This window comes from Dryobates pubescens, chromosome 4 (assembly GCF_014839835.1).
Source record: "Dryobates pubescens isolate bDryPub1 chromosome 4, bDryPub1.pri, whole genome shotgun sequence".
In the NCBI taxonomy this organism is placed as follows: domain Eukaryota; kingdom Metazoa; phylum Chordata; class Aves; order Piciformes; family Picidae; genus Dryobates; species Dryobates pubescens.
This window is the reverse complement of record NC_071615.1, coordinates 32,846,088-32,865,836: the sequence shown is the minus strand read 5'-3', so window position 1 is coordinate 32,865,836 and position 19,749 is coordinate 32,846,088. Positions and strand designations below refer to the sequence as shown.

The following is a 19,749-nucleotide window of genomic DNA, read 5'->3' as shown; positions in this document are numbered from 1 at the left end:
TACTTCACTGTGGTCACCACAAAACTTCAAGCCCTTCTCAATCTCTGGTAGTGAAAACCAAGAAAAAGGAGGTGAATGGAGACATCTGCTCCCCTGCAGGCACCTGGCTCTCCCTGGCTCCTCTGTGCCCTTATTCTGTAGCACTTTGGTCATGCTTCCTTGGAGGACAACGTGGGAAGGAGTATGGTGGCTAGATGACCTTTGGAGGTCCCTTCCAACTCAAGCCATTCTATGCTTCTGAGCCTGGTTGTGTTCATATGCTACACAAACCCTTCACCTGCACCCAGTCACCCTGGGCACAAAATGCAGATTCTGCCCTTTCAGAAGCTGGCTGTTTGGTTTGTGTATCTGCTTTTCCTTTTGCTTCCCAGTGGACTCCCCCAGCACATCCTGTTACCACAGCTCCTCTGGACAAGTTTAAGCACTGGTGTGACTTGGTTGTTCAGAAATTTCTCCCCCCTGCTTCCCCTTTTAATGTTGCAGGTAGGCTGTGCAGCACTCTGCAGGAGCTCAGCTGTTTGTTTTAAGCGTTGTAGCACTTCCAAATGCTTGCTTAATGCAAGACTAAGTGGCCTGCAAAATACTGATGTTGCTGCCTGTGCCAGGGAAGCAGAGTGTGCCACTGGAATGCTCAGTTCCCCACATCTGCCTCTTCATGGAGACATGGGCATTCTTGCCAGGCTGAAAGTGCCAGCAGCCCTCTGGGTGCTTTCTAAACAGGTGGGTGTTCGCAGCAGGAGTGTGAGAAACAGAAGAGGAAACCTGAAAGAATTTGAGGAATTCTGTGCTATGGGAGAGAGCTTGAGTAGAGTGATGTTTGCAGCCAGAAATATGAGGTGGGTTTATGCCAGAGTTTAAGCAATAACCCTTCTGGGGGGCTGCACCAGACGATCCCTAGAGAACCCTTCCAAACCCTAACACAGAATCATAGAGTTGTAGGGATTGGAAGGGACCTCAGAGATAAATCCAACTCCCCTGCCAAAGCAGGATCACCTAGAGCAGGTCACACAGGAACACATCCAGGCAGGTTTGGAAAGTCTCCAGAGATGGAGACTCCACAACCTGTCTGGGCAGCCTGCTCCAGTGATTCTCTGTTGTCAGATGGACAAACAAGCATTTACCCAAGTCCTGTGCTCTCAGACTCTCTGTGGCAGGCTCTGATGCTTAATATCAGCTGTGCTATTTAATGTTGTGTGGGGTCATTGATTGAGCACAGCCATACAAAACAGGCTGCAGAAGAGAAGGCTCCAGGCAGTCCTAACAGCAGCCTGCCAGTACCTGACAGGGGCTACAAGAAGGCTGCAGAGGGACTGTCTGCAAAGGCCTGCAGGGACAGGGTGAGGGGCAGTGGTTTGAAATGAGAGCAGAGCCGACTGAGACTGGATGTGAGGAACAAGTTCTGCACCATGAGCCAGCAGTCACCTCCCCACTCCACCCAGACAAATGCCAGTGGTGACTGTGGACATTCTTGGGTGTTCAGGTGTTGTAAAACCCTGCATGGTGCCTATGCCAGAGTCAAGCCCTCCCTGTCATTGTCCCAAGTATCCAGTCCTTACGGAGCCAGGATGACAGCAGTCATGGAGGTGCTGCAGTCAGGAAGTAGTTTGGGATTCAGTTTGGGTTTTGAGACTGGTGCAGAAGGTCCACCGCAACTGTTCATACACTCACCTAAGGCTTTTCTAAGCCAAGAGGGGGACAGTCAGCCTTCCAAGGGGTGGCATTAGCTGAGGAAGACTCTTGGGTAGAGCTGAGCTGACCTAATTGCCCATGAACCAGCAGAGGTGATCCCCATTCCCTGCTTTTCCTGCACCGGTGTTGCACTTGGCTGGCATCTTCATGCCTCTCTGCCTCCACACCTGCCTCTTACGCTGCTCGTGGCTTTGGGGGCTGTGTTGCTTCAGCAGGTCGACCTGATAAGCTTGCAGCAAGCCACTGCTCTTGTCAGCCTGCTGCTGTGCTGGGATAGCAAATGGAGCTGACACAGCTATGGGAACAGCAGAGCGGCACAAGGCAAGGAGCAGGAGTCCACAGCCACTGAGCTGAGAAGGGAAGGGATGCTCCTGGTATTGCCATGGAGTCTCTGAACTCCTCCTCACCCTGCAGAGCTCAGGCTGGAGGGATGAGCTTGGTGCCATGCTGCACCCATGCTGCATTTTCCTCTGCCAGCTGGGGGTGGCCCCTTCAAGGGATGAAGGGAATGTAAATGGATTATTTAGCTTGAAAAGAGAGAAGGTGCAAGTGCCTGAGTGAGGTTTGGACACAAGATTTTGACTCTGTACCTATTCCAGTTTATGGCAGTGGAGTTCTGAGGTGGATGTGGAGGTCTGCACTGCAGCTTGCAAGGGCAACATGGAGAGGCACTTGAGTTGGGTTTGTTTGAACTGTTAGACTTGTTTGAGGGGGGAAGACTACTCCAGTAAAAATACACTGCTCCAGAGGCAGCTAGTTTTGCTTTCACCACAAGCTCTGGACATAGAGATTAAACATCAAATTAAAGCTGCTTGGGAATAAAGAATTCTTGACATTGAGGCAGGGGAGACCCTGGAACAGATTGCCCAGGGAGGTTGTGGATGCCCCCTCCCTGGAGGTGTTCAAGGCTGGGCTGGATGAGGCCTTGAGCAAGCTGGGCTGGTGGGAGGTGTCCCTGCCCATGGCAGTGGCTTGGTGATATGGAAGGTCCCCTCCAACCCAAACCTTCTGTGACTCCATGATAAATGGGGAAAAGAAAGAGGTGTTCTCCTCCCTGCCCCCCTGTACAGACCTGGGCTCACCTCACCCTGCAGCACCTCTGCTTTCAGCTCCCTGCATCTGCTGCATGCTGCTAGTGACAGAGCTAGGGAAGAGTTGTTCCAAGGGAATGCAGCACATCCACTGCTGGCTCAGCAAAACCCCAGCTTCCCCTGCCTGCCCTCCCCAGCCTGTTGATGCAGCAGGTATGAAGTTGAGGCTGAGCTCAGCGTGGTTTCATCTTCAGAGCTGCTGGTGCCAGCTCAGCTGAGATCTGGGCTGAGTCACTGCAGAGATCTTAGCTCAGGAGCTGAGAAATGATCAGTGCATTAACTTCTCATTCCTTATTGATCTGCAAGCAGAGTTTCAAAGGGCTCTATTAGGGAAAACAAGAGGATTCTAGGCAGGGATCACTTCGTAAAGGCTGCATTATGTGTGTGGCAAGCTGAGGCTTTGAAACTCGACTTCAGCTGCTCCCCACGACAGCATCTTTATGTTGCACGTCTAAAAAACAAGGTTTGGAGCTGAAACGAGTTTGTGTCATGCACAGTTCCCGCAGAGATCAAAGGCAGACCTGGTAATGCAACTATTGCTATTCATGAGTTGCAGAGCCCTGTGAGTTTCAAGTTAATTATAAATGCTTCTTTAATCACTTAACAATGGGGTATCAGAGCCTCATCTGGGCATTATGCAGAGAGCTCTCACTGGGTTTTGTTTTGTTTTGTTTTGTTTTTTTAATTAAAGCAAATTCCTGCCTTTCCCCACCCCCCCTCTCCCCCAAGAAATTAATTTTGGTGGCAGCGCTCTAGGCTCCAGCAGGTCAGGATATGCAAATCCCGCTGTAAACGCTGGGCAGTGGGGTGAGGAATGTCTTTATTTTATTAGCCTTTCCCTGCCCCTGAGCCCATGGTTGTGTGGCAGAAACTGCCCTGCTTCTTACCCCAGGGTTCCTCCTGTGGCTGTCATGAAAAGCTGCGTGCATTTGGAGATGCAGGAATGTATTTATACTTCTAGTTTCCAGGCGCTGTGATTAATAGATGTTTTTTGAGGCTGGAAAAAAAGGCAAGAAGGGCACCTCTCTGACCTCCCTATCAGCTAGCTCTGCTTTACTTTCATATTGAGGATCGAGCCTAATTATTTCAGTTGAGATAAACCCTTTCAGTCACCTGGAAATTAGATTCTTGAGCACTAGAGGAAGGAGCTGCAGTGGCAGCAGTGCCTGAGGCGCTCGCAGTGGCAAGCAGAGTTAGATGAGAAATGCAGATGAGTCAACTGTGCTGCAGAGAAGGGCAGAAAGAAGTTTTTAAGGCCAGGCTGGATGGGGCCCTGGGCAGCCTGATCTAACAGAAAGTGCCCCTGCCCATGTCGGGTGGGGGTTGGAACTGGAGGATCCCTGAGGTCCCTTCCAATCCTGGCAGCTCTGATTCTGTGAGAAAGAGCCTCCAGTGCCTCCACAGGCCTGGATCCTGCTTGCCTGCTCAGATGAGGGCAGTGAGGGGCATTGATGGAGCATCACCACGGGTCTCTTGTCCAGAGAAGGGCAATGAAGCTGGTGCAGGGTCTGGAGGACGGGTCTGCTGGGGTTTCATGTAGCCATTGCTTTTGTCTGTGTCTGAACTTGGCTGCACTTCCAAAGCGTGGATGTCAGCAGAGCCTACTTGCCGCCACAGCACGCTGGAAAGAGAGGGCGAGCTGGAAGGGAGGGAGTTGGCCGCTGTGGCTGGGGGCTGGGAACAGTCCTTGTTCTAGTAAAGTGTTTTCCTTCAGATAAATGCAAATCCCATTGTTTGGCTGGGGGTGACCTCGCAGATGGGCGAAAGGTTAGGAGGCAGAAAGGCTGCTGCAGAGCCAGGCGTGTTGCCAGCAGGCTCAGAGCAGAGGATGCACTGTTAAATACAGCTCAGCAATGGCATGTTTTGAAGGAGCAGGAAGTTTGCTTTCTCTAATCATAACTTAGATAACTTACATATCTCTTTCGTTGGTAATATCCTGACATTGTCTGTGGACTGGGGACCTCCAGAGGAAAAGATAAGTGGGGAAGGCTGCCCGTGCCAGCCCATTCCCAAGTGAGGTCCCCATGGCAGCAGAGTCAGTGAGCAGTGCCTGGCACAGGGGGCCACACTGCAGGGCTGGCACCTGGAGACAGCTGGGATCTTTGCTTTCCAGATTGTCAGGACTGTCACAGAATCACAGTGTGTCAGGCTCAAACGGACCCCAAGGCTCATTTGATGCAACCTTTCTAGGTGACAGTGCAGCTGAACTGAGCTGGCCCAGCACCCTGCCAAGCTGAGTCTGCAGACTGCCCAGTGCAGGGACTCCACTGCTTCCCTTGGGAGATGATTCCAATGTCCAACTGTGCTCATGGGGAAACCTTTTCTTCTGGAGTCCAATGGCAATCTCCCCAGGAGTAACTTGTCCCCATCACCCTTTGTCTTTCCCCTGGGACTCCTTGGAAAAAGGGAGTCTCCATGCTCCTGTTTATGTCCTGGACCATGGTGACAAGGTCTCCCTTAAACCTTCTCAAGACTGAACAGATCCAGCTCTCTCAGCCTGTTCAGCTCAGTGTTTGAGAGCTGGCAGTCTGCTCTCCCTCATCACTCAGGACTTTTCTTTCCATATCAGATCACTGGCTTTGGGCTTTTTGTTTGCTTGTTCATTTGTTTTTGTTTGTTTAGGGTTTTTGTTGTTGATTTGTTTGTATTTCTTTTTAAATTGCTTTTCACTTGTCAGGATTTAGTTAGAGAAAACAGCACTGATGATACCAGTGCTGAAGCAACCCCTTCCCAAGCTGGAGGCTCTCAGCAGTGTGAGGAGCAGAGTTGTCTTAATAGTTGTCTTAAGGTCACTTGTGCTGCAGCGTGGTTCCTAAAGCAGATGGCACAGGAAGGATTGCTCAGAGAAAGTTCAGATTTAGTAAAATCTCAAAAATCAGATTAAGGAGACAGATGGGATTCTGGATTTGAATGCTAATGTGTAAAGGCTTCTCTTTTTTTTGGGTCTTTTTTTATTTCCCTTTCCCAAAATTATATCCTTGGAGATGCTGGGGTTTTATATAGCTGACAATAAAGTTCTAACCAGAAGACTGGGTGGGAGCTGCACTTCGGCAGCTGTTTCACCTGTGACTGGTGGTTTTGGTTTGCCCTGGTTTGGGAAACCAGGAGGATGTGGTTGCTGAAGGAGGACAAGGCAAGAGCCATAGGAACAGAGATTTGAGCATGCACACAGAGCAGCCTTGCTCTCTGTGGGATGGATCCCTGTCTTTGCTGCTTTCCCTCTGATCCTCTCTCCCCACTGTGTGTTGGGACCTGCAGCCTTGTAGGGTTTCCCAGATGTCTGCACAGCCCAACATTTGTGAGCTGTGCTTTCAGACAGGGACAGAGGCTTTCTGCTTGTCTGGACAGGATATCTGTGCCTGTACTTTATCCCCTGGAAATTCAGAGTCACAGGCTGCGTCAAATGGGAAGGGACCCTCAAAACTCATCTTGTCCACTCCCCCTGCAGTCAGCAGGGACACCTTCAACTAGATCAGGCTGCCCAGGGCCACATCAAGTCTGAATGTCTCCAGGGATGGGGCCTCCACCACATCCCTGGGCAGCCTGTTCCAGTGTCTCACCACTCATTGTGAAGAGCTTCCTCCTGATGTCCCTCCCCAGCCTTCCTGTAGACCCAACAGAGAGCACAACAGCCGCTCAGATCTGTGGAAGAGTGAACCCAGCTCTTTCAGAGCACTTCATCTTCTGTAGTGCTTCCAGTTCCTGCCTCCCCCAAGTCCCCCACTTCCTTCTCCAAGTCCCTGTGTGAGCTCCTTGCTGTGGGAGGCTGTCAAGCTCCAGAGGAATGGATCTGCTTTACCCTGACTCAAACGTTTGCCAGGTACTTTAAAGAATCTGTTCCTTAGCTAATAATGAGTCTTCTAAGCAGCTTTTTTTAATTAAATGCTTCTCAGTGTACCTAATGCTTTGCTCCCTGTGAATTGCAGCTCAGGCTGATCTTGGCTCTCTTGCTGTCCTTGCTCTGCTCTCTTTTCCCCTTCTTCAGGCCTCCTGTTGTTCAAGAGGTGTCTGAGTGTATCTTAATTCTGAAGCTTCTGCATGTGTTTAAGTTTTCATAATAGTCTCTAGATTGTTCTCATCACTCAGTGTTGGGGGGAGATTTTCTTCAGCAATCTCTCTCCAGTTGAAGGCTCATCATCATCCTGTTGCTGTGGAAATGGCTCTGATAATGCAGGGTTCCTGTGCATGACTTCACTGCTGCATGAGATAAGGAGAAAGAAGCTGTTGCTGCGTGGGAGAGAGCCCTGAATTAAGCAAGTCCCAGGCATTTCACACCTATGTCAAGGGTGATGATGCATGGAAAGGAATTGGGGAAAACCAAGCCTAAATACTAAAAAAGGTGGGGAGAGAACCTGGTGTCTCATCTAAGGTCTGGGGTTTGCAACAACAGTTCCAGTCTGTTCACTTTCAGGACAAGAGTCTCCCATACTGGATGACGGCCTGTGTCAGTTGTGTGGAAGCAGGGTTTGGGAAATCCTCCTGCTTCCTTATCAGGGAAAGAAGGATGCAGACAAAAGCCCTTCTATAGCTACAGAGTGAAGGATAAAGGAATTTCCTGCCAGAGAGAGCCATGGTTAGCTCTCTTGTTTGGGAAGAGGCAGCTGGGTTTGTCTACAGGAAAATGTGATCAGTCTTTGTTTCGTGATTTCAGTCTCTGTTCTAGAATGCTGGATGTCTGTAAAGAACTAAATAGATTTGATACTTCTGATTTCTTACCTTCTTTGACTACTATTTAATATGCCAGAGCTCCTCAGCTCCTTCTCTGTGGTTGTTTTAGCAAAGGCTAAGCGAGGGAGCTGGGGTTGTTCAGCCTGGAGAAGGCTCCAAGCAGGACCTAACAGCAGCCTGCCAGTACCTGAAGGGGGCTACAAGAAGGCTGCAGAGGGACTGTTTGCAGAGGCCTGCAGGGACAGGACAAGGGGCAATGGTTTGAAATGAGAGCAGAGCAGATTTGGGTTAGATGAGAGGAACAAGTTCTGCACCATGAGGGTGTGGGAACACTGCAACAGGTTGACCAGGGAGGTAGTTGAGGCTCCATCCCTGGAAATATTCAAGGCTGGCCAAGGCTCTGAGCAAGCTGCTCTAGTGCAGGATGTCCCTGCTGAGTGCAGGGGGTAGGAGTGGATGACCTTTGGAGGTCCCTTCCAACCCAAACCATTTGATGATTCTGTTACTGAATTGCCCATCACAAGGCTCAGCTTGTCCTGGTTCCTTGCTTTTTCATTGATGCATGACCTGTTACTCTTAACCCCATCTGTTCTTCAGTGGTCCCAGCTCAGAGTGGGAGCCATGAACAGGAGAGATTTGGAGCTGGGTATTGTGCCTGCACATCTTGAAAATCTGGCACTGTTTCCTGGCCCCACATTTGTAATACAGGTGCACTTTGTGCAGACAAATTCATGGAGTCACAGAATGGGTTGGGTTGGAAGGGACTTTCAAGATCATCCAGTTCCAACCCCTTGCTATGGGCAGGGACACCTCCCACCAGCCCAGCTTGCTCAAGGCCTCATCCATCATGGCCTTGGACACCTCCAGGGAGGGGGCATCCACAACCTCCCTGGGCAACCTGTTCCAGTGTCTCCCCACCTTCACAGTCAAGAATTTCTTCCTCATCTCCAGTCTCAATCTCCCCTCTTCCAGTTCAAAGTCCTTGCCCCTCCTCCTGTCACTGCAAGCCCTTTGGTCCATGTGGCTACCCTAAGGTCCCCCCAGCTGCCTGGTGGCCAGGAGAGGGTTTCTGAGGAGGCGTTCTGTACGTGCACATCAGAGTGCCTGGGTGCTGGCTTTCAATATTCATTGTTTTCTTTGACCATTAAATGCAAAGCTAGGCACAAGTCCAGGATGGTTAATAGCTGCAATGAACTTGACGCTGCTCCCCTCCAACCTGGCACCCTCCATTGCCAAGCTGTAAAGCACTCATCAGTAATTTCTCTAATGGGGTTTTTGTTCAGGGCTGCTTGAGATTTGTATTTCTGTGCTGTGGGGTTCAGAGAGAAGGTCCTCTAAAATAGCTTGATACCTTCCTGACCAAAATGCCCCTAGGAGACAGGTGCTGCTATCTTGGTGTTAGGCCCTGAGAGCTTGTACAACACCTCTGCTCTTGCAGTGCATTCTCACTGCTGCCTTTGCACTGCTGATGTGCACAGCAGAGATTTGGGGAAGTTCTTTGTTGTTCTTCTTGGTGTTATGTCTTGTTGGCACAGGGCTTGCACTGAAAGCTCCTGGTGCACAGGAGTAAGGTTACAGGTTGGTAGCAGTGCTGGTCTGTAGAGATCAGTGCATTGGTTTAGCTCTAGAGGAGGAGGAGGAGGTTGTCCTCCCTTTCCTGAGCAGAAAGGAGCAGCAGGTGGAGTGGGAGCATCTTGCTGCTTAGTGGCTGAGTTCCCCTGACACCAAAATGAGTTTGCAAAGTATCACCCACTGCCTTGGGAGGTGGGTGAGCTGAGATAGGGGCTTCAGGCAAGAACAGCAGAACTTCCAAGGATTCACAGATTGCATTGGGTTGGAAGGGACCTTCAAAGGTCCTCTTGTCCATCCCCTCTGCACTCAGCAGGGACATTTCCAACTAGGTCAGGCTGCCCAGAGCCACAGCAAGGCTGATCTTGAATGTCTCCAGGGATGGGACCACTACCACATCCCTGGGCAACCTGCTCTAGTGTCTCCCCACCCTCACTGTGCAGAACTTCCTCCTGATGTCCAATCTGAATCTCTCCTGCTCTAGTTTCAAACCATTGCCCCTCATCCTGTCACTCCAAGCCTTTCTGAACAGCCCCTCCCCACCCTTCCTGTGGGTCCCCTTCAGATACTGAAATGCAGCTCTAATGTCTTCCTGGAGCATTCTCCTCTCTAGGCTGAACAACCTCAACTCCCTCAGCTTGACCCCATAGCAGAGGTGCTCCAGCCCCCTGATGACTTTTCTGGTCTTCTCTGGACCCACTCTAGCAGGTCCTTTTCTGCAGGGCTGGTCTCAATCTCATCACCCCCAGCCTGGATTGATACCTAGGATTGCCCTAACCTAGGTGCAGGGTCTTGCACTTCGCCTCATGAGAACCTCCTTACTGAGCCTCATGAGATTCTCCTCAACCACCTCTCACCCTGTCCAGGTCCCTCTGGATGGCCCCATCCCAACCTTCAGTCTTACCAACCACACCACTTAGCTTTGTGTTGTCTGCAAAAGGGTGAGGGTGAGAAGGAGAGAAAGGGGAGCATGGGGGAGGAGAGAGGGCAGGAGGTGCTCACTCAGGAAAAGAGGGCAGGTGTGAGTGAGAAGATCCAGGGAGGGGCTGGGTGGAAGCACTGGGCTGTTGCTGGCTCTTTTCAGCACAACGCTGCACTGAAGTCAGAGTTCTGAGGAAAGGCAACAGCTGCTGCTGTGGAGCAGGAGGCAGAGGAGCTCTTGGAGGGGCAGCCAGTAATGTAGCTGTAGAGGAATGCCTTCCAGAGGGACTGTCTTGCACAAGCCACGCAACTTGGTGTAACAAAAGCCTGGTGACACAATGCCTGCTTCAGTCCGAGGAGTGCTGCGAGTGGGCAAATGCTGCACATCTGGAAGCACTTAAGCAAGCCCCTGTGGCTGGAAAGACTGCTCCAGGAAAGTGCAGCCCATTGTGCTGGCTCCTGCCTGCATGGCTGCAGATGGAGGAGTCTCCTGGCTGCCTTGACCAGCACCTCTTTGCTTCTCCTGCCCACCAGTTGTAGGAGGGGACAAGTAATGTGGTGGTGTCAGGGCTGGCAGGCACCGGTGGGGGCTGTGATGTTTTTGTCCCTTTGGTGAAAGGGCCAGGGAACAGGGAGGCAGGGGAGGGGCATTCTCCTCTTCCTCACTGCTGGCACTCTGCACCCCACCGGGTCATCCTGTGCTTTGAGCATGCCTGAGCCTGTGGGATTGCACATCCCCATGGAAGCTCTGTGCCACCTGGGGCAGTCTGTCCCACCAGGGTTGCAGCTCTGTTCCACAGCCTGCTCCATTGCACACTTTCTGCCTGGGTTTCCATCACAGCAGGTTTCCTCTGTTCCTTTGCCACACACAGAGAGGTGGTGTGGGGAAGAGGTGACAGGGATCACAGCCTGCTTCCAGTCACTCCCTGTCCTCACTGCTGGTGGAGGAGGCTGGCTGGAGCAGAGGCAGGGACACCACAGAGAGTTCACACATTCACTGATTGCCCTGGGCTGGAAGGGACCCTCACAGGTCCCTCCTGCGTGCAGCAGGGACACCTACAACTAGATCAGGCTGCCCAAGGCCACATCAAGTCAATGTCTATAAATATCCGAGGGGTAGGTGTCAGGATGAAAGTGCCAGGCTCTTTTTTGTGGTGCCCAGTAATAGGACAAGGAACAACAGGTACAAGCTGGAACCCAGGAGGTTCCATCTCAGCATGAGGAGAAACTTTGGTGTGAGGGTGCTGGAACCCCTGGAGCAGGCTGCCCAGAGAGGTTGTAGAGTCTCCTTCTCTGGAGACTTTCAAGCCCCACCTGGATGTGTGCCTGTGTGACCTGCTCTGGGTGATCCTGCTCTGGCAGGAGGGGTTGGACTTGATGACCTCTGCAGGTCCCTTCCAACCCCTACCATTCTGTGATCACAGGTGGAATGAAGATGCCTCTGCAGCTGGAGTTAGCAGTGGGGCAGTGATTTGTGACCTGGTTTGGGTTGTGGCAGAATCTGCAGCAGGGGTGGAGAGCTGCTGGCCAGGACAGGAGGTGCTGCTTGGCACCCAAGTGTCAAGGGTCAGGGGTCTGTGGGCATTGGTGTGGCAGCACATTGCAGCTACTGTCTGCTGCAGGAGCTCTCTGAGTGGTAACTGCTGTGGTGCTTTGTTGTTGCAGAAGTGACACTGAAGGTCCACGTCAGCGATGCCAGCACCCATCAGCCAGTAACTGAAGCCTTCATTGAGATTTTTACCAACCAGATCTCCATTGCATCTGGGACCTCAGGAGCAGATGGCACTGCCTTCCTCAAGTTTCAGTATAAGCTGGGCAGCCAGCTGACAGTGACTGCCAGCAAACATGCCTATGTGCCGAACTCTGCACCCTGGAAACCTGTAAGGCTGCCTGGTAAGAGACCTTTATTTTTGTTCTGAGGTAAGATTTTGCATCTCAAGGAAGTTCCCCAGTGTTGTATGATGCGTGGTTGATGCTTGACCTGGGTGGGAGGAGGAACATCTGTGCCTGGCAAACCCCCCAAGCCCCCAAGGCTTCTTTCTCAATGAAACGGTGGCGTCAAAGCTGTGCAGAGATTTGCTCTGCTCCTGGCTGTCCTGGGGATGGTGCTACAGCAGCTTTCACACATCTGATGGTGCTCTTACAGCTCCACAGGCAACACAGAGCTCCTCCACATATTTCACTAGGTAGGAACTCAGCTGGAGAAGAGAAGGCTCCAGGCAGACCTAATAATGACCTTCCAGTACCTGAAAGGATCCTACAAGAAGGCTGCAGAGGGACTGTTTGCCAAGGCCTGCAGGGACAGGACGAGGGACTATGGTTTGAAATGAGTAGAGCAGATTTAGATTGGATGTTAGGAGCAAGTTCTGCACCATGATGGTGCTGGAACACTGCAACAGGCTGCCCAGGGAGGTGGTTGGGGCCCCATGCCTGGAGATATTGAAGGTGAGGCTGGAGAAGGCTCTGAGCAAGCTGCTCTAGTGGAGGATGTCCCTGCTGAGTGCAGGAGGGTTGAACTAGATGACCTTTGGAGGTCCCTTCCAACCCAAACCTCAGAACTCTCTGAACTCCCTTTCCAAGTGCTTTGCTTCAGCAGCAAAGGTGGAGCAGCAGCCATTGCACCAGAGGCTGTGGTACACAAACGCCTTTCAGTTGGTGGCTGTGTCTATGGCACAGTTTTAATCTAAAGGTGTGATATCCAGGTATAAGGATTTATTTTCTGACTTAATTAGCAGTGGGAGAATAACACAACAAAGCTTTGCAGGCTTTTTTTAGAGTGCCTCTGGATTTTGGATGGCTTGCTGTTAGTTGTACAGGAGGGGAAACTGAGTCATGAAGACTATTTCTGTGCTGCTGAATAGAAAAGTGGAGAGTGGTTTTCAGACCCTGAGATGTAACATCGAGGTGAAGATCATATCCCCTTTTTTCATCTGCCTTCCCTCTAATCCCCAGCCACAAGTGGGGTCCAAGGAGTTTGGGAATGGTCCAGGGCTTGCATTCTACCCAAGGCACAGCCAAGTATTGATAATTAGCCTGGGTCAAAGCCATGGCAGGTTTTAAATGTTCTGATATTTGAAGGGTGCAGCTGATCACAGAGCAGCACTCAGCCTCACGCCTTGGTTCCATTTTATTTATCAGTGACATCAGTGTAGCCACAGGGATCCTGTGACTTGTAGCAGGGTCAAGCAGCAAAGATATTTTCAGATGGGGAAGGGAACTTGAATCCCTTCAAACTCAGAGTAATGCATTAGGCATTTCAACTTGCTGGTTACTTATCTCCATTTGTTTGCTTCAGATAAGATAGAATAGAATTAACCAGGTTGGAAAAGACCTTTGACATCATCGAGTCCAACCTATCACCCAACACCATCTAATCAACTAAACCATGGCACCAAGCACCCCATCCAGTCTCCTCCTAAACACCTCCAGTGATGGTGACTCCACCACCTCCCTGGGCAGACCATTCCAATGGCCAATCTCTCATTCTGTGAAGAACTTCTTCCTAACATCCACCCTAAACCTCCCCTGGCACAGCTTGAGATTGTGTCCTCTTGTTCTGGGGCTGGTTGCCTGGGAGAAGAGACCAGCCCCCACCTGTCTACAACCTCCCTTCAGGTAGTTGTAGATAGCAATAAGGTCTCCCCTGAGCCTTCTCTTCTCCAGGCTAAGCAACCCCAGCTCCCTCAGCCTCTCCTCACAGGGCTGTGCTCCAAACCCCTCCCCAGCTTTGTTGCCCTTCTCTGGACATGTTCCAGCAACTCAACATCCTTCCTAGACTGAGGGGCCCAGAACTGGACACATGTGCTGACTTCTTCTATGTGTCCTCTGCTTCATTTTCCAGCTGCTTAGTGAACCTATAGTGAAGGCTAAGGCAGGCTCTCAGGTACACAGTGGAAGGGTAGGAAGCAACTGAATTGCAGCAAGGGGAGTTTCAGATCAAGAGATGGAAACAATTCTTTACAGCATCAGTAGTCACTTAGGGACACTGGTTGCCCAGAAGAGTTGTGAAATCTTTTTCTATTTGTGAAATCTCCATCTTTAGAGGGACTCAAACTGGCCCTCCAGAGGTCTCTTCCAGCCATAGCTGTTCAGTGACTCTCTGTAGGAAAGTCTCTGCTGTTTTTTTCCTCTTCAGATAGGATGAAATGCAACTTCCTCAGCATATTTCAAGAACTTCTTTAATACACAATCCTGACTGACTGAAGCATCCAACAACCTTCTCTGCCTGAAGCTCTTCTTGCCTTGTGTCTCATCTTTCTGACTCACACCCTAGATCTTTTGAATGTGACCTGTTCTGCCATGGCCTGCAGTTTGCTTGGTTAGGTTTTTGGGGGATTTTTTTTATGCTTGTTGCTTTTCCTTAAATACTGATTTTGAGGGAAGGGAATCAAACATGGCAATGTAATTTTGGCATGCCATTGAAGTTTAGAGGCAGTCATTGCATACAGCTTCCATGAAATCCCTCTTTCCATGGCTGAAATGTGAGCTTGGCTCAGCAAATGGATCTCTTTCACCTCTGATCTTCCCCCACTGCAACTGGCAGATAGTTTGCCATTGATTTAATTGGGAGTAGAATCCTTCTCTTTGCTTTCCCTGCCTTGAACTTAATCCCTTCTCTGATTAAATAAACAAGTCACAACTTGATATGCCCCATGCAGATTTAATGGGGTTGTTCTTTGAATTATTCCTTGGAAAGGACACAGCTAAAAAGTTCAGGCCCATGATACTTGGCCAATCTGAAAAACAACAGCCTAGGATGCCTGCAGTCTTTCAAGAACCATTTAAGAGCTCTGTCTTGAAGTGCCCTCTATCTATATCTGGAGCCCTTGACACAGGAAGGACATAGACCTGATGGAGTGGGTCCAGAGGAGGCCACAAAGATGATCAGGTGGCTGGAGAACCTCTGCTATGAGAGCAGGCTAAGTGAGGGACGTGGCATTGTTCAGCCTGCAGAAGAGAAGGCTCCAGGCAGATCTAACAGCAGCCTGCCAGTACCTGAAGCAGGCTACAAGAATGCTGCAGAGGGACTGTTTGCAGAGGCCTGCAGGGACAGGATGAGGGGCAATGGTTTGAAATGAGAGCAGAGCAGATTTGGGTTAGATGTGAGGAGCAAGTTCTGCACCATGAGGGTGCTGGAACACTGCAACAGATTTCCTAGGGAGGTGGTTGAGGCTCCATCCCTGGAAATCTTCAAGGTGAGGCTGGGGAAGGCTCTAAGCAAGCTGCTCTAGTGGAGGATGTCCCTGCTGAGTGCAGGGGGGTTGGACTGGATACCCATTGTAGGATCCCATGTGCCTGCCACAGTCTCTTTGTCTGAGTTACAGCCTTTGCTGAAAAGCTGCACAGCCACTGAATGTGAGGTGTTGTGTAGCTGCTCTGAGGAGCAAGCAGACAGGTTTTTCTGCTCTCAGAATTTGGCAGAACTGTGCTCGGTTTAACCAGAAGAATTGCTAGCTCCTCACCACTTAAGCAAGAGGATTATTTATTTACATAGTGATAAATGGGAGGAGGAAAAGATGAAGATCTCTTTTTCCATTAAACTGTTTATCAGCAGAGCTATGACTCCACTTATTAGCAGTTCATTAATTTACCATCCCTTGAGTTGAAGTGTTGGTGGTGGAAGGTGTGATACTCTCTTTGCTCTTAGCTGTGTGCAGATTTTCCTTTGTAAGTAATGTGAAGAACAGAAAAGGTAGTGCACAGTAAAGAGGACACCTCTGGAGCAGTGTCTGCCACAGAGGGAAGTTGCTGAGGCAGCACAGTTCAGACCAGCTGGTAAGGGCAGAGCAGACCTTGGTATTCAGTGTGGTGAGATGTGGTTGTAGAAACAGAGGATGCTGGGGGTGTCTGGGGGAGAGAAGAGCTTGTCTGGAAAGCAGTGACCCTGCAGAAGGCATGGGAGGCCTGGTAGATGAATGATTGAAGATAATCTTCCACTGCAGCACTTGAGGAAAGCAGAGCTGTGCACCTGCAGCCCAGAGGCCAGTGGCAGCCTGGGGGACTGCATCCAGTGCAGCATGGTCAGGAGATGGAGAGAGGGGATTCTGCCCCCCTGCTCTGCTGAGATCTCACCTGCAGTGCTGTGTCCAGCTCTAGAGCCCTCAACACAGGAAGGGCATGGACCTGATGGAGCAGGTCCAGAGGAGGCCACAAAGATGATCATGGAACTGGAGCACCTCTGCTGTGAGGACAGGCTGAGAGAGCTGGGGTTGGTCAGCCTGGAGAACAGAAGGCTCCAGGGACACCTAATAGCAACCTGCCAGTTCCTGAAGGGGGCTACAAGAAGGCCGCAGAGGGACTGTTTGCCAAGGCCTGCAGGGACAGGACAAGGGACAGTGGTCTGAAATGAGAGCAGAGCAGATTGAGATTGGATGTGAGGAACAAGCTCTGCACCATGAGGGTGCTGGAACACTGCAACAGGTTGCCCAGGGAGGTGGTTGAGGCTCCATCACTGGAGACATTCAAGATCAGACTTGATGTGGCCCTGGGCAAACTGCTCTAGTGGAGGATGTCCCTGCTGAGTGCCGGGGGTTGGACTTTGGAGGTCCCTTCCAACCCAAACCATTCTGTGATCTGGTCTGTGCCTGTAAAATAAAGCCTGAGAAGGCAAAGTGTGGCATTGCAGAGCTTGCCCCTGTTAGAGCCACTCAGGGGTACATGTGCCCACTCTGGATCCATGCTTCAAGAGAAGTGTTTAAGGATTACATCAGGTGTGATTAAAAAACAGGGAAATGTGGCTTCCAGGAAATGCTGAGAAGAGCTTAATTTATTGTGTTCACCAGAGAGAAAGCCCATGGGGGAATCTGATCAGAGTCCAGCAATACCTTCATGGAGAACAGGGAAGGGACAAGAGCTCTTCTGTCTGGCAGGCTCATACGGAAAGGTCATCTGGCTGGAGTACTACCTCAGAAGAACATTGCTGACCTGCTCTCAGCCACCTACTGGAACATGGCTGTGTTGGGATGTTCTTCACCAGGGGACACCTTTACAGGAGATCTGGCTGCCTTGGCTATGTGTTTTCTAGTGTGGCACAGCTATTGGATCTGGGGCAGTCAGTGCTGGTTCAGTTTTGGGGCACTCACTCCTGGAAGGACATTGAGGGGCTGGAGCAGGGCCAGAGAAGGGCAAGGAAGCTGGGGAAGGGGCTGGAGAACAGGGCTGGTGTGGAGCAGCTGAGGGAGCTGGGGGTGTTTAGTGTGGAGAAGAGGAGGCTGAGGGGAGACCTCATTGCTCTCTACAGCTCCCTGAGAGGAGGCTGGAGCCAGGTGGGGGTTTGGCTCTTCTCCCTAGGATCAGGTAATAGAAGGAGAGAAAATGACCTAAAATTGTGCTAGGGGAGGGTTAGGTTGGAGATGAGGAAAAACTTCTTCACTGCAAGAGTGGTCAGGGATTGGCACAGGCTGCCCAGGGAGGTGGTGGAGCCCCCTTCCCTGGAGGTGTTCCAGAAACCTATGGCCATAGCACCTGGGGCCATGGTTTGGTTGATGGTTGGACCTGATGATCTCAGAGGCCTTTTCCAAGCCAAGCAATTCTGTGATTAATTCAGGGAATCTGTAGTTACACAGGTGTAAAAGTGGATCATCACAGCACCCTTCTGACCTGAAAAACTGGGACTTTCTGCCTTTGTCTTGCTGAGATGGGATTGGGCAGGAGAGCCCAAGGGAGGCGTAGGGGGTGTGTAGGCATTCTGGTTTGGCACATATGGAAGATGTTGGCATGGTTTATTGTTCTGAGCTCCCCAGGCTGTCTAAATTATTTTGGCTTTCTTCAGACCAGTTAAGTGGTTGGGGTAAAGACAGCCACAGTTTGTAACTGTGTGGCCTTGGTGCTATTTACACTGAGCTGTCTGATGTGAAGATGTGCTTCAAAGAAAATCAGAGTGGCTCAGGTTGGAAGGGACCTCAGAGCTCACCTGCTCCAACCTCCCCACCATGGGCAGGGACACCTCTCAACTAGACTCAGCTGTTCAAGGCCTCATCCAACCTGGCCTTCAACACCCCCAGGGAGGAGGCAGCCACAGTCATTCCAGAGTCTCAGCACCCTCCTACTGAAGAACTTCTTCCTCAGCTCCAGTCTAACCCTGCTCTCCCTCAGCTTCAAACCATTCCCCCTTGTCCTGTCCCTAGACACCCTCAGGAAAAGTCCCTCTGCAGCCTTCCTGTAGGATCCCTTCAGGTACTGGCAGGCAGCTCTAAGGTCCCCCTCTAGTCTTCTCCTCTCCAGACTGAACAACTCCAGCTCCCTCAGCCTGTCCTCACAGCAGAGGTGCTCCAGCCCTTGAATCACCTTCATGGCCTTCCTCTGGTGCTGCTCCAGCAGGTCCATGTCTCTCTTGTCTTGGGGGTCCCAGAACTGGAGGCAGCATTTGAGGTGAGGTCTCAGCAGAACACCTTCAGTCTTTGAGAACCATGCATGAGCAGCTGGCAGGACTGCTTCTTGCTGCTCTTCTGGGCTAATTCTGGACACACTTCTGGTCTTCTGGATCTGAAGAACTTGACATGAAATGACTTCATATTCCTCACTGCCCAGAGCTCTGTGTGCATCCCCTGTAAGGAATGTCAGTGCTCAAGGGCTGAGGAGGTCCTTGCAGGCAGAGTACTTGCAGCAAATGCCAGTCCCCTTTTGCATCACCCCATGACTGACAGTGCTTTGCTGTGTACAGCTCTGGTGTGGTGCAGTTGGTGACTCAGTGAGGACATGCTGTGTTTTACAGCACATTGTGCAGAGCTGTTCATCAAACTTTGTCTTTCTGTCACCTCAAAGTATCTCCAAGTGAGTTTCCATCCCAGGCTTCCTGTGGTGAGAAGCTCAGCCCTTGAACAGGGAAGGGATGCAGTCAGTCAGCTCTCTGTGGAGCTGGAAATGGTGACCCCAAACCCTGCTTTGCACTCTTCTGCACTTCAGCTCCCCTGCAGGACTTGCAGGAGGACTTGCCCCCCGGCTCTGTGCAGCCCTCTGTCCCTGGAATGCTTTGGTGTAGACAATGCCTGTGGGGGTTCTGTCACACATGCAAGAGGATTTTAATAGCCTGGGTGTCCTGCTTGCACCAAACTGTGGAACAAATGAGTGCTGCTGTTGCTGTGCTGACAAGGATTGAAGTCTGTCCCACTTAACCCCTTCTCTCCCGCAGTGTTCTCCTCGCTGAGTCTCGGCCTGCTCCCCGAACGCTCGGCCACCCTCATGGTCTATGACGATGTAGTCCAGATAGTCTCAGGATTTCAAGGTATGCTGCTGCTCTTTGGAAGTCAGAGCTGACACTGGAGTGTTACAGAGCGAAAGGCACCATGCTTGCTGATCTCTGCCCTGTGGGGGAGGCTGCTCTGTCATGGGGAGCTGCTCTGAGTTCCCCAGGGAGTGCTCCTCTGGGGGGGTGGTTTCATCAGCTGATCAATGGCTGAATTCATCCCCAAGTGGGAGTGAACAAGTGTGGACTTGGGTGTGCCACCTGAGAACTAGAGATCACATTTCTTTCACTCTGTGTTGGATGTTTTTTCATCTAGCCCCATTTGATCATCCTTGCAGCAAATATTTTCTGAAGTTCTTACTGTCTTAAGAATGTTTTGGGTTTATTTTTTATTGCTTCCTACAGTGAATGCCTTAAATGCAGGGGATAAAAACCCCAGAACAATTCTGCTGTCTGCATTGTGCTATCCCCTGTATAAACTTGCTTTTGTCAAGTACTGGAGCCCTTAGTCAACTCAGACACCACAGGGTGAAAGCCACTGAACTGGAAGAGTAAAACCCAACTCACCTTTGCACAAGGCAGCTGCAGGATCAGTCAGGTGAACACTGTGCTTGCTGAAATGCACAG

General features: G+C 50.9%; 1 protein-coding gene across 2 annotated transcripts in view; it reads left to right on the top strand.

Moving 5' to 3' along the window:
• The window catches only part of FAM171A1 (family with sequence similarity 171 member A1), a 79,204-nt gene that overhangs the window by 29,197 nt on the left and 30,258 nt on the right, over positions 1-19,749 (top strand). For both annotated transcript variants that reach the window (XM_054161052.1, XM_054161051.1), the window contains 2 exons: positions 11,604-11,831; positions 19,069-19,161. In XM_054161052.1, coding sequence (XP_054017027.1) covers positions 11,604-11,831; positions 19,069-19,161 — 321 coding nt within the window. The remainder of the gene's footprint in view (positions 1-11,603; positions 11,832-19,068; positions 19,162-19,749) is intronic.